Source organism: Rhincodon typus, chromosome 29 (assembly GCF_021869965.1).
Source record: "Rhincodon typus isolate 14 chromosome 29, sRhiTyp1.1, whole genome shotgun sequence".
NCBI classification, from domain to species: domain Eukaryota; kingdom Metazoa; phylum Chordata; class Chondrichthyes; order Orectolobiformes; family Rhincodontidae; genus Rhincodon; species Rhincodon typus.
Window position 1 is genome coordinate 25,819,874 of NC_063360.1, and position 26,914 is coordinate 25,846,787.

Genomic DNA, 26,914 nt, shown 5'->3' on the forward strand with positions numbered 1-26,914 from the left:
ATTTATGCTTTATGACAACTCCTGCTGAATCTTATCCAATACTCAGCTATTTTAGCACCAGTTCTTATAATTAAAAGGTTAAACATGAAATCTAATATGAATATTTTTGCACAAGCCACTTTAGTTGTGCCTTAGTAAGCCCTTGGAAGTGAAAAGTCTTGAGCCCTAATCTGTGCATTAACATGAGATAACAAATCAGTCACATTAGTGAAAGGAAGAAATGAGTGGATATTTTGAAAGCACTAACGCATCAAATAACTTATGCATTAGTGCTCACACAGTGAAGGCACTACTCTAATGCCCAGAGGAATTTTTGCCCCAATGTCTTTCCTTCTCTGATTATAACTTCTTGATTCATTATAAACTACCATCCGAGGAGAAGTTTCGAAAACACCGTATTTTCTTGATTGTCTCCTTTTTGCTTGACCCCTTCTTCTGAAGCTGTAAACAAAAACATTAAATTAGCACAAAGCTGAATTGCTTCGACAAAAACATATGAACACAAAGATATCAAAGTTCCTTCAACACCTTTCTATATAACATACAAGATTACAGCAATGAGCTAACGCAGGGCACAATTCACTGTAGGTATGCAGACTGAAGTATATCAAAGGAGGGGTTATTTTAACTCTGTGCAATAGCATAAAATCAGCCAATATTGATCAGCCGTCCTTTACACATTTCTCTTGTTTTCCATTTCCAATTTCAATTCATTGAGAGGTGTATAATTGGAAGGTTCCCCACTCCATAGTATTTGCATGTTCAATATTATCATTTATAGCAACTAGAGCAATATTTTTCCTTGAGCACAAGAGCTGTCAGAACAGATAAAAATGGACCATCCTGAATTATGAATTCTGTTTCTCTCAGACTGTGCCAGATTTACTGGGTATTTCCACTATTTTCTGCTTTCATTCTTATCTATTAATGATTGCTGTGCCAGAATAGCTTAAAATGCTATACATGGACTTCAGATGCCCAGGTTAAAATTTCTTGTTTCCCACTGATACCTGCAAGAGATAATTTTCTAACTCTTTCTAATATTCATGACAAAGGAGAATAAAATACATTTGAAAATAAAGCATTCCAATAAAGAATTCCAAAAGGTTAGAAATTAGCTGAGCTTCTTTTTTGTCTGACAGCTACATCTATCATGAAATGACCACTCATCTAAGAGTTTCGGATGGAAGTGAGTGTGATGAATTTGACAATTGCTAAAATAAATTAGGTACAGGATGTACTTTTGCTAAAGAATGTACTTTCCAATCATTTTATATCTGACCAACAGGAACAACGTATACTGATTGCTACGTCATAATATCACCCACTTTATAAAAAGTCAATACTGTAGTTAATTTTTAATGTACAAAACTGCAATAAAATTTTCAAACACTGCTTTTGAGGTGAGTTAGTTCATAGCACGTGTAACTTACCATTGCATCTCCCATAGTGAGCAACACCAATGGATTTTCCCAGTAAGCAAGTGGCACGTCTCAGGTGGCACACACTATGGTAGGTAATACCATTGTTCCCACAAAGAGCTTGCTCAAATGATAATGGTTCTGGACAAGGCATCACTCTACACATCACGCAGTGTGCACTGTGAGTTTGGTCTACTACACACATGGAGGTACCCGGGCATGAAACCTGTGTGCATGACTCTGGAAGACATAAGGAATGTGCAATGGTAAGTACCACGAGCAGAAGACCAATGAGTTTGCTGTATTGCTTCAATAAATTGGAGAATACAATGGACACCGCTCAGTAAATATTAATGCTACCACAAAATGCTGACAATATTTTAAAGCATTTTTTCAATTAACAGTAATATCATATATTATATTATTAATAAACATATTTGGCATCATGTTACTATTTATTCGACATAGAACTGATCATTTTACTTCTATGAATTTCTAATGTTTATTAGGACATCTTACAGCAATAGCTTTTCATTATATTAGCAACAGGGGAAAGATATAAAAATGGCAGCAACATCAATTTATGAACATTTTTCATTGGCTTGGATTACATTTATTTTTAATGCAATTGTATTAAACTAAACTTACTAAAAATATACTTCTAGTTTGCAATGCTGCAGAGAAACCAATCCAATTATGTTACACATCAACAAAGCTTTCATCATTCACATTACACTATGCTTGCAAATGCTCTGTGTTAAAATGACATTTATTTGGCTTTGAAAGCAAATACAAAATTTGCTGTTTTCTATTTTGACTAGCTACTCTCTTCATTTGCCACAAATCTGCGTCATAAATTGATCATTCAAAGTCATTTTCTCATGACAAATGAAAATTATCATGTCGCACGAACTAAGAACTGAAATAACATAGGAAAATCATAAACTTGCGCAAACATTTGAGATAGATGATCTTATTAATTGACTCTCAATCCAACATTGTCCATTATTCCATTTACTAATGAATATAATTCTATTACCGATCAGTATAAAGCAGCAACAAGGTGATAACGAAGAGGGTGCAAAAATCACATTGGACAGCATGGTGCATATTTAATGGTTTCAAATTATTCTGCTCAACTATTAATTCAGAAACCTGTGCATATGAGCACACTGTTTTTGCTACAATGAACCATAAATAAAAGTTCATAAAACACTGTAACCTCTCCAGTTGCTAATACTTAGGAGCAAGCCTGGCAATTTTCAGGATTATAGAATGATGTTCTTTTGTCAAACCACAAATGTGTGAGCCACGAGTTTCTAGATCTCATCTAAGATTTTTGGACAATTGGTGTTTCTAAACAAAATATCGCTGGACTAAATAAGGTTACAGTGTACTATATATTTTTACCATGCTGTAATTTAGAATTCCTGTTTGACAGATCATTGGATGCCATCATTACAAATTGCATGGTTTATTCAGATTAATAATCAGGCTTTAATTATTTTGTTGCATCAATGAACAATATCTAGGGCCTTAAGTCAACAGGTCACTAAAAACATAAAAACCCAAATTTTAGATTGACTTTTTCACAGAAGAATATCTTTTCTGCAGATATATGCCCACATATGAATGATTTAAACATCAAATATTTCTGATCTGTGGACAGAAAGCAGAGTTAATGCATTGGGTCCAGTCACCCTCCTTCAAAAGAGGGTTCAGAAGAAGGATCACTAGACCTGAAATGTTAAATCTGCTTTCTCTCCACAGATACTGCTAGACCGGAGTTTCTCCAGCAATTTCTGTTTGTGTTCCAAGCATTCACAGCTCTTTGTTTGGCCTGTTTGACCTCTTATGTTGCATATTAAGTGGTGACTACATAGAGAGAATGTTTCCTCATGTGGGGCAATCTAGATAGAACGGGAGGTCACAATTTTACAATAAGGGTGAAGCAGATTTAAAACAGAGATGAGGATGCATTACTTTTCTCCAAGAGTCATGAATCTGTGGAAGTCATAGAATTGCATCCTAGACTTGCATCCTAGGATCCTAAAAGAGGTAGCTACAGGAATAACAGATGCATTGGTTGTAATTTTCCAAAAATTGTTGGATTCTGGAAAAATACCGGAGGATTGAAAAACTGCTAATGTGGCACCCCTATTCAAAATGGGAGGGAGGCAAAAAGCAGGTTAACTATAGGCCAACTAGTCTAACAAAAATTGTTGGAAAAGTATTGAGAAAGTAATAGCAGAACATTTGGAAAATCATAATCTAATCAAGCAGAGTCAGGATGGCTTCCTGAATGGGAAATTCGTATCTGACTAAGCTATTAGAATATTTCAAGCAAATCTTTACCAGAGTTGATAGAGGGGAATAAGAAGATGTGTTGTATTGGGCTTCCAGAAGGTGTTCGACAGGGTACCTCACACGTGGTTAAGTCATAAGATTAGAGCTCACAGCGTTGGAGGTAGCATACTGGCATGGATAAACGTTTAGCCAATGGGTAGAAAACAGTGAGTGGGAATAAAAGGCTCTTTTTCAAATCGGTGGTGAAATAACTCCCCATAGCGGCCTGTATCCCGTCACCAAGTCATCTTTTATTTACACATGATAAAGTCCTTGACTGTAGTACTGCCTCTTCAGAGTCAGCTCTCAGAGTGCCAGAATCTCTGACGCTCCTCTTTTTATCTGTCAGCTAAGACTCCCTGATTGGGGCTGTTAATCTGGTCCAATCAGGAAACTCATATTCTAAGAGTTCTAACTGGCTGACTCGTTACAATCACTATATCCCTCCCACTCCGAGTCTAGGGACATAGGCCGGTCCTTTTTCTTGGAGAGCCTCCTAGGCGTTTTAGCACCACATCAGGCTCTTCCGACTCGGCATCCAACACAGGCAGTGTGTAACGCATGGGAGCTCATTTCTTGCACCAGGAACGCCTTGGTAGAAGTTCACTTTCTTCTCCTGGCAGCAAGGGTGTTGAGGTGGCTACATTTGTCATGTCCATCTCTGATTCAGAGGACTTGTCAATGCATTTTGGAGGGGGTGAACCCATAGGTTCTGGCAGCTTTGTGACTGTTCTTCGGGGTAGGGCATGTTTTGCTCCTGTACTGTTTGCGAGTACATTGCTTTCATATGGTCCACATGCTTGTTCAGGACTGTCACACCTACCCGAACTTTATATGCCACTGATCCTGACCTCATGTTGGCCATGCCTCACGCAGGGCCATTTCCATGGTTCTTACACAAAACTTTGTTCCCTATATCAAACTGTCTCTCTCGCTTGGTGAAGTCTTATGTTTGGCATTGGCATTTCTGATGCCATTTCAATCTCCACATCCCCCAAGGTCCATGACGATTAGACTTAACCTAGTGCGGAGTTTTTTACCCTTTAGCAACACTGCCCTGCTATCCCTGTAGTTGCATGAAGGGTGGTCCTATAATCAAATAAATCCCATGACAACTTGATATCTAGCGAAGCTGTAGGCTGTTTCTCCGAGACTACCTTCAAAGTTTGAACTACACTTTCTGCCAAGCCATTGGACGATGGATGGTATGGAGCTGTCCTTATATGTCAAATCCAATTCAAATTTAGGAAATACCCAAATTCCCTGCTGGTGAACAATGGCCCATTATCTGTGACCAATACTTCTGGGAGTCCGTGTATTGAAAAAGACGCATGCAGTTTTTCTATCATCATCCCCATGATTGACGAATGGATTCCATGCACATCCAACCACTTTGAGTGGACATCTACGATGACTAACAACATTGACCCCATGAAAGGACCTGCATAGACAACATGCAACTGACATAAACCAAGGTTTACCCAGCCATTCCCACAGCAGGAGGTGCTGCTGGCAATAATTTTTGTTCTTGTTGGCACTCTGCGCACTTCCCCAGCAAAGCAGCTATGTCTGCATCCAAGCCAGGCCACCAGACAAACTTCTCACCAATACCTTCATTTTGGAGAGCCCTGGATGACCCTTGTGGAGTTCAGCCAGTGTTTGGTGACCACTTTTTCTTGGGACAGTCACTCTTGCTCCCCATAACAATATGCCGTCCTCTACAGTGAGCTGGTCTCCCCAGGTCCCAAAACGTTTCAATTTTAGTTGTGACGGCCCTTTGGTTTCCCTCCTCACCACCAGCTGTTTCAGTTTTGAAAGGACTGGATATTTCTGTGTCCAAAGTCTGATATTGTCAGCTGTGACTGGGAGTGTGTCCAAAAAATTTAACACCATTACAGAATCTTCCATTGGGGGTACCATCAGCGGTGTATTGCTTATGGGAGACAGCTCAACGCATCCGTGTTTGGTATTCGACCTCCCGGATGGTGTTCTAACCTATAATTATAAGCACTTAGTATTACAGTCCACCACTGAAAGCAGCCTGAAACTATGGGTGGCACTGCCTGGTCCTCTTTAAGCTGACCAATAGGGGTTTGTGGTCTGTTATTATCACAAATTTTCATCCGTAAACGTATTGGTGGAACTTCCTGATTCCAAATAGGATCGCCATCTTTCTTCCTCTATCTGGGCGTATTTGCGCTCTGCATTAGAATCCTAGCATTAGAATATCTAGCTTCGTGAAAGACAGCACCTGTGCCAGCTTTGCATATAAATCCTCTATCCAGGGAAATAGCTATTTATCCACATGCAAATAGTGGTTTACTGTTTGTTTTATAATCCCCATAAAGGTGAAACGATCTGTCGGGCTTCACAATCAGTACAAGCGGTGCTGCCCATTCTGCAAACTGGACTGCTTTGATGATTCCAGCTTTCTGATTTCTGCCTCGACATTTGCCTGTAAGGCAAGTGGCACTGGGCGGGGATTGCAGAGTCATTGAAATGCTTCCTGATCAATATGTAAGGTGGCCTTAGCTTTTCTGATAGCCCCTAGACCTTCCTGTAAGACTTCCAGGTATTTAATTCACAATTCACTCAGGCAGCCACTTTCTAATTGAAAAATGTTGAGCCAATCTTGGTGAATCTCTGCAAACCATTTTTCCCCATCAAGCTTGGGCCTGAGCCTTTTTCTACAATCTGAACTGAACCAGCTGCTTTTCAAAAGAGACAGAACCTAAGTTGTACCCTTAATTTGTAAAGGTTTCCCAGTATAGATTCTCAGCCAAGCTGAGGTCTTGCACAAACTTAAGGGTTGGAGTCCAGAGCGAATTTTATTAAAAACTCATCTGCGATCACTGATAAAGCCAGGCTGGTACCGACCTCCACTAGAGTCGTAGAGTCATACAGGATGGAAACAGACCTCTTGGTCCAACCAATCCACATTGACCATAGTACCAAACTAAAGCAGTCCCGCATGCCCACGCCTGGCTCATCCCTTCAAACCTTTCCTATTCATGAACTTATCCAAATATCTTTTAAACGTTGTAACTGTGCCTACATCCACCACTTCCTCTGGCAGTTCATTCCACACACTAACCACTATCTGTGTAAAAAAGTTGCCTCTCATTTCCTTTTTAAATCTTTCTCCTTTTACATTAAAAATATGCCCCTAGTTCTGAACTCACCCACCCTAGGGAAAGTATCTTTGTCATTCACCTCATCTATGTCCCTCATGATTTTAAAAACCCCAATAAGATCACCCCTCAACCTCCTATCCTCCAGTGAAATATGCCACAGCCATGCCAGTTTATTTTATTTTTTAAATCAAACCCTCCATTCTCAGCAACATTCTGGTAAATCTTTACTAAATCCTCTCCAGTTTAATAATATCCTTCCTATAATAGGGTTACTAACTCCAGAAGAGGCCTCACCAACATCCTGCACAACCTCAAAATGATGTCGCAACTCATACTCAAAGATTAGGACTGGGTGACCATTTAACCAAATGTTTGTTTTGATTGACTTTGATTTGGGCGTTGCTAAGCAACTTAACTGTTCCAAACCAGATGTGGGTGGCTTTTCCAGGCTATGAACGCTCCTGGATACCGGCCTATGATTTACCTTACTCAATTTATGTCTGGTAGCCCTCTTTAGTTGTCTTGAGTCTGCATACTGGCAGCAACTATAATGGATTGCTGGCCAGATCCTGAAGAAAATTTTAACCGTTTGGCCAAAGGTTGGCTTTATTTTAGAGTTTTGCTGTGGGCTGACCTATAGTCCCTCTGTTCAGGAAATGTCCTCCATGAAGCTATGCAATTGCCTGGACTCAAATGGTGTTCCCCAAGCTCAGTCAGTCTGGCAAAGGTATCCACTTCCATTGGAATACCCTGCAACTCATATGCTCCACTTGCCGCATTTTCCAGTTGTAGAGCCTGTTTGAAGTCCAGTTGGGCTACAGCTGGCAGATGCTTTTAGAGCCATAGAGCCATAGAAATATACAGCACTGAAACAGACCCTTTGGTCCAACTCGTCCATGCTGACCAGATAACCTAAATAAATCTGGTCCCATTTGCCAGCATTTGGCCCATATCCCTCTAAGCCCTTTCTATTCATGTACCCATCCAGATGCCTTTTAAGTGTTGTAATTGTACCAGCCTCCACCACTTCCTCTGGCAGCTCATTCCATACACGTACCACCCTCTGCGCGAAAAAGTTGCCCTTTCGGTCCCTTTTGAATCTTTCCCCTTCTCACCTTAAACCTATACCCTCTAATTTTGGACTCTCCCACTTCAGGGAAAGGACCTTATCTATTTACCCTATCCATGCTCCCCATGATTTTATAAACCTCTCTAAGGTCACACCTCAGCTTCTGGCGCTGCAGGAAAATAGCCCCAGCCAAATCAGCCTTTCCCTGTTGCGCAAACCCTCCAACATCCTTGTAAATCTTTTCTGAACCCTTTCAGGTTTCACTATATCCTTCCTTTAGTTGCATATTTACATCATTAATCCCACACACCTCTAAGCATTTCATTAAGGGTTAAGCTAAAGCCCTTTTATATGATGTATGTTGTTAAACTTGAGAGGATGCAGAAAAGGTTTACAAGGATATTGCCAGGTCTGGAGGGTTTGAGTTATGGGGAGTGGCTGAATAAGCTGGGTTTTTTTTCCCCTGGAGCATCGAGGCCTGAGGGGTAACCTTACAGATGTTTATAAAATCATGAGGAGCATGGATAGGGTAAATAGCCAAGGTCTTTTAACTAGGGTGGGGGAGTCCAAAACTATAGAGCATAGGTTTAAGGTCAGAGGGGAAAGATTTGAAAAGGGCCTGAGGGGTAACTTTTTCCTGCAGAGGGTGGTGCGTGTATGGAATGAGCTGCCAGAGGAAGTGGTGGAGGTTGGTACAATTACAACATTTAAAAGGCATCTGGATGGGTATATGAATAGGAAGAGTTTAGAGGGATATGGGTCAAATGCTGGCAAATGGAACTTGGTCAGATTGAGATATCTGGTCAGTGTGAACAAATTGGACCAAAGGGTCTGTTTCCATGTAGTATGACTCTATGACTCTATAACTCAAAAATGATTGTTGCAAGTGAGTTTCTTTAGGAACATGCTTTACACTTATCGCCGGTGAAATAACTTCCCGTAGAGACCTGTATCCTGTCACCAAGTCATCCTTTATTTACGCATGAAAGTCTTGACTCTAGCACTGCCTCTTCAGAGTCAGTCCTCAGATTACCAGATACACCACTTTTTATCTGTCAGCCAGGATTACCTAATTGGGCCAGATTAAGAGCCCCAGTCAGGGAACTCATATTCTATGAGGTCCAACTGGCTGATCCCATTGCAATCACTGCAGGTGGTCTGTGACCAGTGGGGATCCACCGGGATCAATGTTGGGACTGCAACTGTTTACCATAGATATTAATGACTTTGAGGAAGGAAGTGAATGTCCTGCAACCAAATTTGCAGACAACACAAAAATAAACGGCAAGACACGTTGTGAGAGGATACAAACAGCTTACAGAAAGATATGGAGTGGTTAAGAAAGTCGGCAAAAAGTTAGAAAATGGACTATAATGTTGGAATGTGTGAGAGTGTTCATTTCAGATGGGAGAACAAAAGAACAGAATATTATTTAAATGGAGATTAAGTGCAGTTAGCTACACCACAAAGGGTCTTGGGGGCAGCTGTGTATGAAACACAGAAATCTAGCACAGAGGTTCAGCAGTAATCAGGAAGGCCCATGGACTATTTGCCCTTATTTCAAGTGAATTGGAGTATGAAAATAGGAAAGTCTTACTGCAACTGTGCAAGGTGCTGTTGAGGCCACATCTGGAGTACTGCAAGCAATTTTGGTCCCCTTCTTTAAGAAAGAGAAGCTTCACTGGGATTCTCCCTGGTATGGAGGGGTTGGCTTATGAGCAAAGCCTAAACAGGCTGGACTCTACTCACTGGAGCTTAGAAGAATCAGAGGTGATCTCACTGAAACATACAGCATTCTTAAGGGGCTTGACAGGATAAATGCTGACATGATGTTTCCCCTCTTGGGAGAGTATAGGACCAGAGGGCATATTTCAGAATAAAGGGGAGCCAGTTTAAGACAGAGATGAGGAGGAATTTCTTCAATCAGTGACTTTGGAACCCCTTGCCACAGAGAGCTGTTGGGCCAGAGTCCTTGTGTATATTTAAGGCTGAGATAGATTGTTGATGAGTCACGGAATCAAGGGTTACGAGAAAATGGCAGGAAAGTGGATGGGAGGAATGTCGGATCAGCCAAGGTCCGATTGAATGGCACAGCATGCTGGAGAAGCCGAATGGTCTTTTCCTGGTCATATTTCATATGGTTTTATTACCCCAGAGTGTGGTGGATGTTGAATAAATTTAAGGAGGAGACAGACAGATTTTCAAATAGCAATGGATTAAAGGGTTATGGAGAGTGGACAGGAAAGTGGAGTTGAGGTCAAGATGAGATCAGTCATGATCGTATTAAATGGCAGAACAGGTTTGAGGGGCTGAATTGCCAATCCTGCACCTTGTTCCTATGCTTTTATATTCTTTCTTATGCCTTGCAAGAACCCAGATCGCAAAATAACATCATATATGCTAAATTATTCCTCTTGCCATTGACACATTTCTTTTCTAAAATAGCATAGAATGAAGCTTTCGTGTGCACTAAATGTGAAGAAACTGTACAGATATTCTTTGCAAACGTGTTTACTGCTTGTTACACTGAGAATTTTTTTTTTCCCTTCATTTATTTTATCTTGTACACGAATGGAAAATAGTCCATGATACAAAATCGGTAAACCATAATACATATTTGTATGTTTTTGTATGGTATACTGTAGGTAATTCATTTCAAGACACACATATATATAAATAATATAGATTAAACCCAACCTTTCTCAGTCAATACAGAGGAAGCACAATGGCTATGGACTTCCCTGGTCCTTCCACGCTGGCCGTGTGATAGGGGAATAGCATTAACAGAACAGTACAGGGTCCAAGGAAATTACCTGAAATAGTGGGAGAAAAACATCTAAAATCTGCAGGGAGAATGAAATAAAAACTTACTTTTGCATTCTCCTTGATACTGCACTTCTAGCTCTGGCAGTCCTCTGCACTTTGCCAAAAGGAGAGCACATTCATCCTTGTAGACTTTACCATCAGTTCCACACACAGGTACTTTCTTTGTGACATTGGAACAGTCAGGTGCACAGATGCATGTTGGCTTGTTATGCTTATTCATTTTGCAAATCTTCCCAGGTCCACAATCCACACCCTCACAAGATTCTAAAGTAACAAATGAAAGATAGACCATAATAAAGTAATAATACCGATCTGTCAACTTGGCAATGGTGTAAAATTTCATTGGTAAACATTCAAACTGAACAGCAACACTGTGCCCATTTTAAACTATCTGTAATTTCATGGACAAAAACAGTTCAATTGTGTTTCTTCTTCCTGAGATCCAATTTTGATAAATATAGATTATATCTTTCTTTTGTTTCTTTCTTGTGTAGAACAGGCCAATCAGGATGATATTCTAAGACTTCCTAAAACATCCATGTAACAGTTAGACAGGTAGATTTGAATGCATGATATGTTGAAAACAGTGCTAGTTTTATCAGGTGATAACATCTGTGCGTGAATGGCTGGCTGATTACCTGCACATTTGTACATTAGTTGGGAACTTGAGAGCAGTATGACACTATTGGTATAGTAAGGCCAACCTTTTCACGGAACTGTTTTCAACAAGATATCTCACAGGATATAATATTGCTGCTGCCAAAGTTCTCTATTCAAATTTCAGAAAAACACAAAAGGAATAAAGGACCTATTGTGTTCTGTTATGTAATTATGCATATAATGATATCTTTACTTAACAAAAGGTGACTGCTTTCCTAATCAAAATGATGCATATAATTCTAATACCATAAATCTTCATCACTCATAAATGCTCCCAAATTGTGACTATTTCTCAAATTGACATCTTAAATAATTAAAATAATTCAACATTCCCGTATAAGGACGTAGCCCTTGCTTCATCACAAATCCATACTGTTGTTCAGAGTAACCTGTATTGACGTTGGCAGCACTTTTGAAAGCAATCATTAGTGAGATTGAAATAAACGTGCCGGTGCTACGACTAAACTTTGAAGCTATAAATTCTGAAAGAAAACTGTACCTTGAAGTTACTGCCAATACTGGCAGCCTGAATATAGTGACATAATTTTGTTTCCAGTATAGCTCATTTTCCCGTACAGTTTGTTCTGGCAACTGAGAGCACTACAAGTGTCACGCATTTTCTGCACTGTAATATAGCACTCGCTGAAAGGACTTGATGTTTATTCCAATGCTTTCCTGGCTGGCCTCCCAATATTCCACCCATTGTAAATTTGAGCATATCAAAATCTCAGCTGCCTGTATCCTCACACACATAAGCACCCATTCACCCATTATCAGGGATCCCTAGGTTAGATGGATTAGCCATGGAAAATGTGGGGTTATGGGGATAGTGTAGTGGTGTGGGTTTATGTGATGGGATGCTCTTTGGAGGGTCAGTGAAGACTCAATGGGCAGAATGGCCTGCTTCCAAGACTATAGGGATTCTATGATTCTAACTACTTGGGTCCTAAGCTCTAGAATTCCGTCCCTAAACCTTTGTCTCCTTTAAGTTACTCCTGAAAACCTATCTGTTTGTCCAAGCTTTTCCTAATAGCTCCTAGTCCAATTTTGCTGTTAATGCATCTGTGAAGAAATTCAAGTTGCTTTTCCTACACTAATGGTGCCATATAAATGTGAGTTTTTGTTGTTGAAAATAAATAATGCAGAACCAAAGCTAATATATATCTTGATTAAATATAAATGTGCCACTGTACACAGCAATGAGAGAAATACATGGGAGCCGTTCAGTGGTAATGCCACTGGACCAGTAGCCCTGAAGACTTGAATTAATGTTCAAATCCCACCACGGCAATTAATCTAGAATGGCAAGCTAATCCCAGTAATGGTGACTATTGTAAAGGTAAAATCTCCATAGTCCTTTTGGACCATACAGTTGCTCTCTCATTAGAGAGAGGTGATTGCTGGTGGTTATAACGTGAGGGTCATCGCACTTTAGGTGAGGAGGGAGGTTGAGAAGGACAGTCGTCAGGGTAACCTCAACTGTGCGGGAATTAAACCCACACTGTTGGCATTATGCTATATTTAAAACCAGCTGCCCAGCCAACTGAGCTAACCAATGCCCCCAAAGCTATTGTCAAATGTCATAAAAACCAATCTTGCTCACAAATAGAGATAACAGGGTGTAGAGCTGGATGAACACAGCAGGCCAAGCAGCATCATTGGAGCAGGAAGGCTGACGTTTCGGGCCTGGACCCTTCTTCAGAAATTTCTGCTTGGCCTGCTGTGTTCATCCAGCTCTACACCTTGTTATCTCAGATTCTCCAGCATCTGCAGTCCCTACTATCTCTTGCTCACAAATGTCCATTTTTACATGAGTTGGCCTACTTGTGACTTCAGACCAAAAACAACATGTTTGATGCTTACTTGCTCTCTGAAAAGATGTGGGAGGTCACTAAGTTTGAGGGCAGTAAAGAATGGGCAACAAAAGTGGTTTTGCCAGAGATGCCAACATCTCATTCTTAAGGGTTTTTAAAAAAAACAACAGAATTAGGTGCAATTCAGTTAAGTTTTCAGTATGACCTGTTTGTATTGTTTAATATAATCAATAATAAGTCATATTAATCCAAGTCTTAAATAAAAATGGGTTCATCATCATACCTTAGGTAAACAGATGAAAATATTTGTAAGAGAAGGCTTTGAAAGCATACCAATTGTAATCTATATTCAGAGAGGGGGTAAGAAATAAATCAAAGGTTTTTACTCCATCAAAAATCGGTTATTGATGGGCAGGGAGGTGGTGGAGAGGTACAATGAGTTGTGGGGGTGTGTCCGGGAATGAGGTAGCATAGATTGGCATGGGGAGTGATGAGGGAATGAAGGAGAAGGAAGAGGTTAGAGCTGGAGGGTAGTTTTAGATTTTACTTTTTTAAAAACATCAATACAGTGCCAGAGCTTCCACCTAGCTAGCACTGTGCCTGGCATCCTCTGCTGCCATCTTGGTATTGTTTGGCCTGATTCCCAGGAAACCCCAGAATGAAGCTCTAATATGTTCGCAGACATTTTTATATGTTGTGAAATCTGGCATTGTGTACATCTGATGCACGGATAAAAATCCATGCCATAGATTTCTAACTACTGCAATTATTATTGATGTTTATCTCTAACCCTAGTCAAAGCATCAATGCTTTTTTTGAAATTTGCAGAGTTAAAATTGCAAGGTTTCTTTCCTATCTTAATCTTCAGTGGCTACACGCTCAGACCAGAGAATCAGAGTGATGACAGTCCTCTATCCCAGCTGTGCTCAAGTCTAATGAGAATTTAATCTGTGGAAATAAGTCATGTTGTCTCTTGGCAACCCAAATTGTAAACGGTTCTTAAGGTAACAAGGTTAAAATAATATGCAATAATTTGCAGCTCAATGCCCTTAGACTACACACCAGTGTGATTAATTGCCATTAATTTAACCACATACATCAGTCCTCACCGAATTTATCCGGAAATGGAGGTTGCTGCTGATTTTTTTTGTAGGTAACCGTCTGCAAAATGCATGAGAAACATCCCACATCCCACAGCAAGTGCTGTGTTTGGCAGCTGGTCTTCCTATTTTCAAACACTTTTGCCGTAATGGAAAAAGTCAGAAGCCACATGAACCAGGGTATAGTCCAACAGGTTTATTTGAAATCACAAGCTTTCAGAGCACCTGACGAAGGAGCAGCGCTCCAAAAGCTTGTGATTTCAAATAAACCTGTTGGACTATAACCTGGTATTGCGTGACTTCTGACTTTGTCCACCCCAGTCCAACACCAGCATCTCCACATCATGGCCATTATGGGAAGTCTCTCTGTCATAGTGAAAATGTTTTGAGGAAAGACTTTTAAGAGTGTTCCATTTGTTTCAATGGAGAAAAGTTTGATGGAGGGGAGCATCTTGAAAATGCTGAGTCATGAGTTAGCATGGCTTAATGCAACAGTAAGCAATTTTTAAATGAGGCGTATCAGATGTGGATGAAAAGATGGGAGCACAAAATCAGCTTGCCACAAATAAGTTTCCTTTTCCCCTAGAATATAAGCTGTGTAAAATAGTCACTGAGCATAGTGAGCTGGTACTACACAGATCAGAAATCTTTCACCTAAAAAGCTTAATATATATCTGTCTAAGGACAATGAAATTTTTAGAAGAAAATAAGTAGTCATGAAATACTTTATGAATATGATTCCTGAGCACCTGCCACTGCAGAAGTATCATACTGTGGAGAACAATCAGTGGAAGATGAATAATGTTGCCTATAAAGGGAGATAGTGGCACTGTGGTAACATCATTGAAAGAATCCAGAACTCAGGTTAATGTTCTGAGGTCATGGGCTTGAATCCCACCAGGATGGATGGTCAAATATGAATTCAATAAAACGTTGGTCTAATGGCCACCATGTAACCTGTCAATTGTTACTAAAAACCAATTTCGTTCACCGAGTGTCCTTTAGAGAAGGAAATCTGTCATCTTTACCTTGGTCTGACTTACGTGTGACTCCAGGTCCCCTCAGCAATGTCACTGACTCTTGACTACACTCTGAATGTGGTCAGATCAAGGGTCAATTAAGGATGGACAATAAATATTGGCCTACCAGTGATGCCCACATTCGAATGGATAAATAATAAAATCAGGAAGTGAGTGACCCTGGAGATCAGGATAAAGACAAAAACTTGGGAGAAATTTCCTTACAGAGACTATATACATTTATGGTAAGGAAAATTGTACGTAGAATTTTCAATGAAAGGGCTTGAGGTGGGGTCAAGAATTATCTTTTGTTACTTGTCTTGATTTGTTACTAGATATCTGGAATTTATCCAAGGAGAAACAAGTTTTATTCTGTTTCCAATGGTATTAGGATACAAAGGATCTAATTTCTCAACTTTTAAAACACAGCAAAGTAACCCTTAAATATTAATTTTCTCTGAAAATTTTGAAGTGTCAAGACTCTTGTAGTTAATCTGAGTGTGCAGTATTGGAATTTCTTGAGAAACATTCAGTTGCAATTGTATAAATCATGTTGTAATGTCTTACATTAAGGCAGTGGTTAGCGCTGTTTGAAACAGCAGTAAACTGTGGAAGTTCATATGTTATTAATTTCCTATTCTTCTTTTTGTTGGTGAAGGCAACTCACCTTTTCCATTGCTTTCTAAAGCCAGTAGATCATGCTCTGAGTTACTTATGCAACTTTTTAAGTAGCTAGCTCATTAGTCTTAACAGTGGCAACCAGCTTGATCCATTGTGACTGGAGATATTACTGGGAGAGTAGGAGGGTCACAACTCCACTCCCAATAGATGTAAATACTTTGTTGGTTGTCAGGCCAGTATTCAGTGATCAGACTCTAGTATGATGCTCGCTGGGGGTAGGTAAAGCTCTTTCATGTTACCATAAAATAACCTACATCATAATATATTTGCCTGCTCCTTTAAGCCCTTTGAAACTGTATTCAACTTTGCCTTTGAAATTAATTGTTAAAAATGTGTGGGCAAGTTCTCTGGTGGTCCAATGTCTTGGTGCTGATACTACTACTCCTCAGGTTTACTCCTCAGGCAAGGATGAAATCTTCTCAATAAAATCTCTATTACTATATTTTACAAGAACCATATGACAACAGCAGCGTGCTATTACAGATCTTAACTCACTGCAGATGCAGACTCCGAGCAGTCCTTAGATCAAACAACTTGCCCCGTAGTCCTGATCAAGCAGTACTTGATTCTAATATTTATTCAACTTTACTGTGCTTTAAGAAAAACAACTTCAATAGAGTAAAAATATTATAACAGCACTCCTAATGGCATATGCATCGAGGCAAATAAACCTTTCATACACTTCACTGTAAAAACAAACTATAGCCCCATTTTGTCAGCAGTCAGTTCTTGAAGTGATAGAAATGGTAAATGGTTAATAATGTTCCAAGGTAAGCAATGTGCTGATGAAGTTATTGCAAAGGATTTTGTAAAGGATGGGATATGCCCTCAGAACTCTAGGCCAAATTTCTTGGAAAATAAAGTCTACACAGAGACAACTGTAGAAATGAGAAAGCAATCACAATTTCAATATGGGTCTGGGCTGGCCCCTGCAACAAAATACAAAGTTGTAGCAATTTCAGCCTTGGAACCTGTGGACTGGCTCCAAGGACAGTGTCTTACAACTAATATTCCACTCAAAAATGATGCCAAAATGACAAAACAAATTGAAACAATAACAAAGGACTAGAACGAAGGATAGATGAAAGGCGATGATTTACTATCACAATATGTCATGTGTACACTGCTTTAAAAGTTTTGGCAAAAATACATCTTACTCTTGCCACTTTATCTAAATGTTTGTGTACTCTTTTCTACTTGAAATATAAATAGGAGTGAAAAGCAGCTTTATAACATACAGAATGTTGAGAAAAATTGCAAATGTTTCTTATGGCTAAGCCACTATTCCACGCTACTAACCCAGAGAATATGTTCCTATGTATACATTTTACTCATTAGACAGTGACTCAGGTCCAAAGAAGGATTTGGAACTAGATTGTTTGCTTTTCTGAGATAATTTTCTACACATGTTGTCAGTTAGAGGGAAGACATTTTCAAAATTAATTTAGCTACCAGTACAATTTGGTTTTTTTGTCAATAATGTTTATCAGAGTTTTGTCTCTCAAGGCAAGGGGAGAATGGCCTAAATTTACAGCTCACTGTCGACTACACTTTTAGTGGGTCGTTGTGGTTCCCTTTTCAAATTTTTGATGGTTGGTGAAAACTAAACCTGTTATTACCTCAGGCATAACATAAATATTTGAAGCAAAATGTGAAAATAAATTTTCCACCTTTTGTAACCTTTAACATTTGTTCAGCCCGGCCACCCAGCCATCTCTAAATGTTTGTAAAGTACCCTAATTTTTTTCTATGGCAATTGGAATAAATATAAACACTCACAGTTTTTAATAGACTGAAAAGAAGGGAACATATAAATAAAGTAAAAATTCCAACTAAAAGCTGCCTGTAATACCAAGCTGTGACTCTTATGCGATGTTTGCTTCATTTAAATTTCAGCTCCAGGCATGGGTCCTTTCTATAACTGAGCTCAAGGTGGGAAGGTTAGCCAGGATCAGATATACCTCTGAGGTTCCCTCTGAGCCACTTGGAAGGTACAGTATGAGCTATTCACAAGTTGTTTCATGAGAGGTAACATAAGCGCATAGCTATACAAAAAAAAGACGCTCAGGCTGTCTGCAACAAAATCAAATTACAGGGAAAGTTATTGCCATTGCAATCAAGCATAGCTCAATTAACATAGGCATAGGTATGGAGACATTATGAATTGAAGCAGACATATTATAGGTTCAAATTGATCCATTTCTGAACATGGTTACTGCAACATGCTATTTCAGTGTACCTGATTTATCATGGTTGTTACACATCTTCATCCTTGCTTTCAAATTTCTCCATGGCCTCATCCCTCCCCAACTCTGTAATCTCTACCAGCCATAAACCTTCCATGGTATCTGTGTTTCTCCAATTCTAACCTTCTATGGAACCCTGCTTTAATTGCTCCATCATTGATGGCTATACCTTCAGTTGTCTCAGTCCTAAGTGTGTGAATGTTCTTACTATGCCTCTCTGTTTCTCCTTCTCATTTCATTCATTTAAAGATACACCTTAAAACTTAATCTTCAGAAGGAAAAATCAGTTAAAAAAAAAGATATTTGGAAATGAACATACATGTTATACTGGAGCACTATTCTGAGTATACAAAACAAGTCAGACCAATATGTGTTATTTGCATGTTTTACTGGTTTTTTGTTCTGGTCATCCTTCTCGGCATCATACTCTGTTTTATTTGGTTTATGTGCAACACCTTAGAAACTTTCCTTGTCTAAAGTATGATGCATAAATATCAGTTATTATTATTGCTGTATACTTACTGTGGCAAGGGAAACAATTAATTCCACCGAGAATTATAAGTTTTAAAATATCATTCTCTGGTATATCATGGCTTGTCCAAGCAGCTTGAGCACTTCCACTGCTGCAACACTCCTCTCGATCAATCCGTGTCATGGATAAAGCCTGGCATTTTCCATTTCTTCCTTGTTGGAGCCAACATACCCCAGCTGAAGGAACCATAACAAATAAAACATGGATGAGCAATTTCAAAGACATTTGTTTTCACTGATTTTTTTTCAACATATAATTACATTCTTAAAATTCTAAAATTGTAAAATACCTTCTTGATCCCACCAAAATCCTCCCTTCCTTAATTAACAAATCTAAAAATCAAGAACAGCAGTTATGAATCTGTGTCACAATATCCCTTTACATTGTATACCAGAGCACCATTGTGCTGTGTCACTGTACTGGCTGTTTAAAGCATGATTTTACTGATGTTCTTTATCATTCTCTAATAATCCAGCTCGGTTAGCATTTTATAAATATATCATAAATCGTGACAAAAAAATTGAGATTATTCATTTTTTAAAGTTTTATAATTTGAAAACAAAAGGATTTCAGACTTGTTAATTATGGAACAGTTAATATATGTGTCATAGTTTGATAATTGTGTCTTTCTGTTTCTTTGTACTGTTACAACTTTCAATAAATGCTACAAAGTCATTTCAGTCTGTATGCACTTGTCTAGAAATAGATTATTTTCCCATTCATCTTTGGAAAGAAAGAGGAATGTGATAATACCATGTATCCCTTAATGATACACAATAACATTGAGAGAGGTATTATCCTAATGGTATGTCACTGCATTGTTAATCCAGATAGCCAGGTAAGGTTTCAGGGACCCCATGTGAAATCACACCATAGCAGTTGGTAGAATTTAAATTCAATCTGGAATTCAGAGTCTAATGGTGATTGTGGGGAATAAATCATCCAGTTCACTAATGCCCTTTAGGAAATGACTCCAGACGCACAGCAGTGTGGTTGACTCTTAACTGTATCTGAAATTACATAACACACCATTCAGTTGTAGTAATTGCTATAAAGTTAACTGTCGGGATAGGCAATAAAAATACCGGCCTAGCCAGCGATGCCCATAATCTGTGAATGAATAAAAAACAAGCCTCAAAGAAGAAGAAATGAAACCGGATGGACCATCTGCAACCTAGGCATCAGAAACAACAATGGCATAAACAGGCCTGTTGACTCTGCAAAGTCCTCCTCAGTAACGTTTGGGGACTAGTGCTAAAATTTGGAGAACATTCTCACAAAATCTCTGATATAGTCATACTCATGGAATCATATCATTTTAGAGACAGTATCCCGGACGTCACTATCAACAGCTCTGGATATTCCTGTCCCACCAGCAGAACAGGCTCAGCAGAGGTGGTGACACTGTGGTAAACAATCAGGAAAGAGTTTCCCAAGGAGTTTTGAACACTGACTCCGGACATCAGGTGTTTCATGGTGTCAAGTCAAACCTGAGGATAGAAACCTCCTACTGCTCACCTCCTGCTGTCTTCCTTTGGCTGATGAATCAGTGCTCCTCTGTGTTGAGCAACACTTGAAGAGGGTGGCATGGGCACAGATTGTACTCTTGGTGGGGGATTTCAATGTCCACGATCAAGAGTGGCTTGGCAGCAACACTGCTGATTGATCTGGTTGGGTCCTAAAGGACATAGCTGCTAGATTGGGTCAGAGGCTGGTGGTGAGGTAACCAACAAGAGGGAAAAAACGTGAGGCCCTCTGGGCTATCAGCAGCAGCAGAGCCATAATCCAATACAATCTGCAACTTCAGGGCCTGACACTTACCCCACTTTACCAATATCTTCGAGCTATAGGATCAACTCTGGTTCAATGAAGAGTGCAGGAGGGCATACCAGGAGTGCCCAACATACCTAAAAATTATCTGTCAACCTGGTGAAGCTACGAAGTAGGACTACTTGCATGCGAAACAGCATAGTATCAAGTGATGGGCAGATTTAAGTTCTGTAGTCCTGTCTAATCCAGTTGTGATTGTTGGTGACAATTTAACAACTCACTCGAGGAGGAGGCTCCCCAAATATCCCCATCTTCAATGATAGGGGAGCCTAGCACATCAGTGCAAAAGATAATGCTGAAACATTCGTAGCGATCTTCAGCCAGAAGTGCTGAGTAGCTGATCCATCTCAGGCCTCCTCCAGAGGTCCCCGCATCAAAGATGCCAGTATTCAGTCAATTTGATTGACTCTTCATGATTAACAGAAATAGATGAAGGCATTGGATACTGCAAAGGCTATGGGCCCTGACAACATTCCAGCAATAGTACTGAAGACTTATGCTACATAGCTTGCTAATCCCTAGCCAAATAATTCCACTGCAGCTACAACACTGGCATCAACCCGACAAGGTTAAAAATTGTCTCCAATAAAAGATAATCTAACTAGCGCCCCTTGACATTCAATAGCATTACTATCACTGAATCATTCACTGTTAACCTTCTGGGGATACCATATACCAGAAACTGATCTAAACTAGCCATGTAAATACAATGGCTACAAGGGCAGGTCAGAGGCTAGGCTAGAGTCTAACTCACTTCCTGACTCCCTAAAACCTGTCCAATGTCTACAAAGCACAGGTCAGTGTGATGGAATGCTCCCCACTTGCATGAGTACAGCTCCAACAACACTCATGAACCTTGACATCATCCAGGACAAAGCAGCCTGATTGATTGGCATCACATCCACAAACTTCCACTCACTTCACCACCAATGCTCAATAGCAGCAGTGAGTACTATCTACAAGATGAACTACAGAAATTCACCAAAGATCCTGAGACAGCACCTTCCAAACCCACACCTACTACTGCCTAGCAGGACAACAACAGCTGGTACACAGGGACATCAGCACCTTCAATTTATCCTTCAAGCCGGTCACCATCCTGACTTAAATATATCGCCATTGCCACAGTGTCACTGGGTCAAAATCCTGGAATTCGTTCCCTAATGGCACTGTGGATCTACCTACAACAGATGGACTGCAGCAGCTCAAGAAGGCAGCTCACTACCACCTTCTCAAGGGCAAATAGGGACAACAATAAATGCTAATCCAGCCAGCTCTGCTCACATCCCATGAGTGAATTAGAAAAAAGTATTTATGAGTTAACACTGAACAAAGCAACTCATATGAACTTAAATTAAGAAAGTTGGGGAATTGATGTATATGAGAATTAGTCTGCTCATGAAAAGTGCATCCATCTATGAACGAAGACTAAAATGATGGAAAAAGAAGTAAACAGTGCAATAGACTTCATTGACTGCATGCACAAGGACATTGGTGAAGGTGACAAATGTGGATAAAGATCTAACTACATGACTGAAAGCATTTTGTTCAGGCCAGTACTTCCACAGAGTAAGGAAAGGCATACTGCTCATTTCATCTCAAACACTGATTTCCAAAACAGGAAGGATAATTAGTCACCTTTGATCATAATGATCTACTGTGCCACCTTACTGTGTACAATGCTTGACTTAAATATGAACTTAGAACCTATGACATGTAAGTGATGAGAGATTACCTGCAAAGAATAGCCTTACATTGATACACAATATTTACTTGGGTTCTGCGTGAATTCTTTATTTGATTGAACAGATAGGAGTTACTGTAAGGACTGAAAATTCATTGCAATCTCTTAATTCCAAACAACATTCAAAAACCTGCTACTCATTTTATCGATCTGAGGCTGAGTTCTAATTCCAAGGCAGGTACTCAACCAGAAAAGAAGCTAATGTTATAGCCAATGATTTAGCACATAATGAATAAAAGGAATATGAAAACACATTGAAGCTCCTTCTCTGAAAGAACACATAAAGTTTGTTTTAAAGTTTGTATATAAAACAGCAGTGACAGCATTGTAATATAATCAAATACTGTATTTTCCTCAATTGTTACTCATCATAAGGATAATAGGATTGGCTGAAATCAACTGCATTTGAATTGGTGGGTAGCTTATTTGTGGCTCTTCTAGTGGCTGTGTTGAGACAGCAAACCTTTAAACTGTACACTTTTGATTTAGAAACTTTTATTTTAGAAACATGTGGAAATCACACAGGATATTTAATTTTTTATGTGTTTTTTCTGTAAAAGGCTAGGAAAGCATTTCACAGTTTCAGTGTGAAAAAAGTCCAATAACTTTACTTAATTATCATTTCATCCAAATTTGGTCAAGTACTTCTTTGTAAGTATTGCTTATTAATGAGGTTAAACAGATGTCTCTGCAGTCTATATATTATTACTTTCAAGTGATACTAAGTGTTATAGAGCTTCAGAACTTTCCTTTCAAGGTGAATGTATTTGAACTAATCACAGGGATTCTCAACTTCACCAAAGGTCACTTCAACAAAGGTGATTAGAAAGAAAACTCTCTCAGTATTTCTGAGGTATCAGTTGTATTTCTCAAACAAATGCTGACAACTTCTAATATTTTGCTGATCCTTAGGATGTTGAATGTGGAACTCACACTCAGTTTGTAATACAAATATTTACAATTGGAACAATGTGGAGACCAGTAACTAGTTATACCGTCCCAGTAACACTGCTCTCTGGCCAAGTGACCTGACCTCTGCGCAGAAGCAATTAACTTCATGCATCAAATTGGCAGGGCTTTTTCCACAGAATTTTTCAAGCTCACAGCCTCTATCACCTTACAAGAACAAGGGACTTTGATCAGATGGGCTAATGGGTTGAGGACTTCCAAGTTTCCCTCCAAGGCATAACTTGACCTCACAGTACCGTAGGATAACCTTCATCACATGGGTTGTAGCAGTTCAAGATGGTGGCTGCTACAAACATCTCAAGTGTACCAATGACACCCAGATCCCATGAATGAATAAAATTAAAACAATACCACAATTAAACATATTCTATTTCTTCCTTTTAAACCTATTCATTTGAATGCTATCAAAAACAATGCTGTCAATGCAACAAAAAGGGAAAAGTAAAACATTTATTGCCAAACATAATTACTGATCAGATCTGGCAGCACCTGTGGAGAGAAAGCAGAGTTAACATTTTGAGTCCAGTGACCCTTCTTCAGAAGGGCATTCTGGTCACTGGACTCCAAAGCATTAACTCTGATTTCTCCTCATAGATGCTGTCAAACATGCTGAGTTCCTCTAGCAATTTCTGCTTTTGTTTCAGATCTTGTCAGCAGATTTTTTTGTTTTATTTTAGTTAATTTCTGATCAATAGATGGTGAGGACACAAACTTGAACCAGTGCACTCTCTATGATTCAGGGACATTTTAGAAAGGGTGTTCCAAGATTTTGACACAGGCACAGTAAAGAAAGAATGATATATTTCCAATATAACACAATGAAGGGTCTTCTTCTTGAGGGGGTTGGAAACGTTAACTCTTATTCCTCTCCACAGATGTTGCTAGAACCTGTTGAGTTTCTGCAGCAATTTCTGATATATTTCCAAGTCAGTTTGATGAGAACTTGGAGGGAGGGGTCTTGCAAGCCGCAGTGCTCCCATGCCTTCCCTGTCTTACTCCTCTGGGCACTCTTGTAAATAAATTTGTAAGGTGACAATTTAGTTGCGCAAAAATGCTTATATATGTATTCCCTTTATTGTAATCATTCAGACTATTGGCATTCGGAGCTAATGTTTCTGAATGTACAATCCCATAAGGAATGGCATTATAGAGCACAAATGATGTAATTATATTTATATGTTCCATATGTGGGATCCACAAAATGTTTTATATCGCAGGCTAGTGGTACGTCAAAGAATGCTATTGTGTGTTTGCGGGAAATGCTCACTTTGCATGCAATGCTGCCAACTTGCATTTTAAAATGATTTTATTGTAGTGGAGATTCACGTTGCGAGAGAAGAGGTTCCACTGACTGCTTTCCATCTCGCTCTTTGCCCCTCATTCACCAAAAAAAAGCGCCCCACATTCTAGCAAAGTTCCAGTCAATTTGTTCGGAGATATTATTACACATCTCTGGAGCAAGTGGGACTAACGCCCACATCTGCCGGTTCAGAAGCAGGGACACCCATCACTGCGCCACAACAGTCCCCTAAACTCCACTTTCTAATCCAAACGGGAATGCCCTGAAGACTACATCTTTTCTGAAATCGATCTAACCGGATTGACCCCGTCTGAGACTTTAGAGAGAAACAGTAAATCCAAACCTGCAGTCAAAACAGTATCATTTGCAGCTTATTGTGTATCGTTGCCTCTGTAGCCAGTTGTTGGAGAAAGTGTCCAACTCTCACTCTTTCCGCTCAGTGTAAACTTTATTAAAGGGAAAAAAAAATTCTGACGATTGAAATTCCTGGAAAACTTCAGTTATTCCGTTCGAGTGAAAACAAGTTTTCCCTTCTGAGAAAGGGATAGCCCCTGAGTGTCTTTCATGTTTTTTTGCTTCAGCCAAGACACAGCTCGGGCTGTTTGTTGAGGATGGTGACCCAGACAATGAGCGAGGGAATTCACTCTGACCCACCGTGTTTGCTCGCCACCTTTGCTGATCGCTTCACACTGTTACCTGAATTTGGAGGGTGCCCAGAACTCATATAGATTGTCACCCACTTTGAAATGGCCCCCACCCCTGACAGACACAAGCCTTTCCTATCTGCACCCCCGTAACTTCTCAAGACAAACGGGCTCCTGCTGGGTCCCTTTCAAACTCACAAGGAATGTGCTGTTAGAAAAATGAACGGCTGAGACGCTTTTGGCATTTATCATTCACTTCAGTCTCACAGTCTAACCCTTAGGGTTCACTACCTTCTATAAGCCCCCACTGTTAGCATTTGGTGTAAGATTCCCCTATCCTTGCGAAATCTCCGCCAGTTTTCCCGAAGATTCCTTTCACTTACACATCCCGGACTTCACCCGCGCATCTATCCAACCCTACCAAACACCAAACCAACCGACTATCCCACCTGGTTCCATTAAATCATTCAATCAACAGCCTTCAGCGTATTTCAACCTCAATACACAACAGCAGTATGAGGACTTCATTCGGACACGGCTAACGTGGCCTTCCCACCGAGCGCACAGTAATGGACTGTGTTTTGATTAAAAGTTACACGAGACTCCAAACGTTAACTCTGTTTCTCTCTCCACAGCCAGAACTGCTGATCTTCTCCGGCATATTCTTTTTTTTCAATTTCCAGCATCCGACGTATTTTGCTTTTATTTATATGTTTTCACAAATAATTCTTTAAACCCTGCTATAGTCTCCGAGTGTTAATAATACCAAGTATAAATAATAAAAGAAAATGCCAGTACGTGTTTTCGTATAGAAAATAAAATCAGATTATTCCGAAAACGCACAGCAGGTCAGTCAGCATCTGAAACTAGGCACAGTATCTAAGGACGGGCTATCCTTAACAGGAACGGAGAGAACCTTTCATTAAAATAACGCCGGTAAGATGTCGCACATTCTGATGGGCATTTTTACTGTTTCTAATGCAACGGTTTACGGCCCATTTCATTGAAAAATGTTTTTACAATTTCAACCCACGTGTTGCAAACGGAGCTGCTGTTTGACTGTAGTATCAAACTGTCTATAACACTAGTTGTCGCTGCACTCAGAGATACATTGTGAACTTCTTTTAACCCGCCCAGTCCTAACGACTTCAGTTAGTAACTTTACACTACTTTTTGTTGTTACAGCTGACTTTTCCAACTGCCCATTCACCCCATTGGAGCTACACTGTTTCCAAATCAACCTTTTTACTGATTTCAGGGGTGGAAGTGAACTCTTCGTGATCGTTTTAGAATTGCAACATATGTTTATGATCGGCCTGCCGTCGAAAGTGCTCTAAAAGGGAAAAAAGAAGATTTAAAATTCCATTATTCACTTCTTACCGTAGGAGGGGTTGCCGCCGATGAAATGACACAGGATTGCTAACATGAAGGGGGTGGTGAACATATTCTTCATTAACAGGCGCATGGTGACAGGGCACTTAGGGAAAACGAGCAAGCAAAACAACGAGGGGAAAAATAGTCAAAATTTTCTTCTGTAAGGTCAGAGCTCACTTTTCACAATGAATGTGGGTTGCGATTT

At 39.7% G+C, this 26,914-nt stretch overlaps 1 protein-coding gene across 1 annotated transcript; it reads right to left on the reverse strand.

Annotated features, from left to right (window-relative positions):
• Positions 1 to 101: 101 nt before the first annotated feature.
• fstl3 (follistatin-like 3 (secreted glycoprotein)) lies at positions 102 to 26,914 on the reverse strand. The gene is made up of 5 exons (XM_020531249.2): positions 26,716 to 26,914; positions 18,839 to 19,024; positions 10,842 to 11,060; positions 1,434 to 1,661; positions 102 to 441 (listed from the first exon to the last, which is right to left on the reverse strand). Exons 1-5 carry the CDS (start codon positions 26,798 to 26,800, stop codon positions 365 to 367), a joined length of 795 nt encoding a protein of 264 aa, XP_020386838.1. The 5' UTR covers positions 26,801 to 26,914; the 3' UTR covers positions 102 to 364.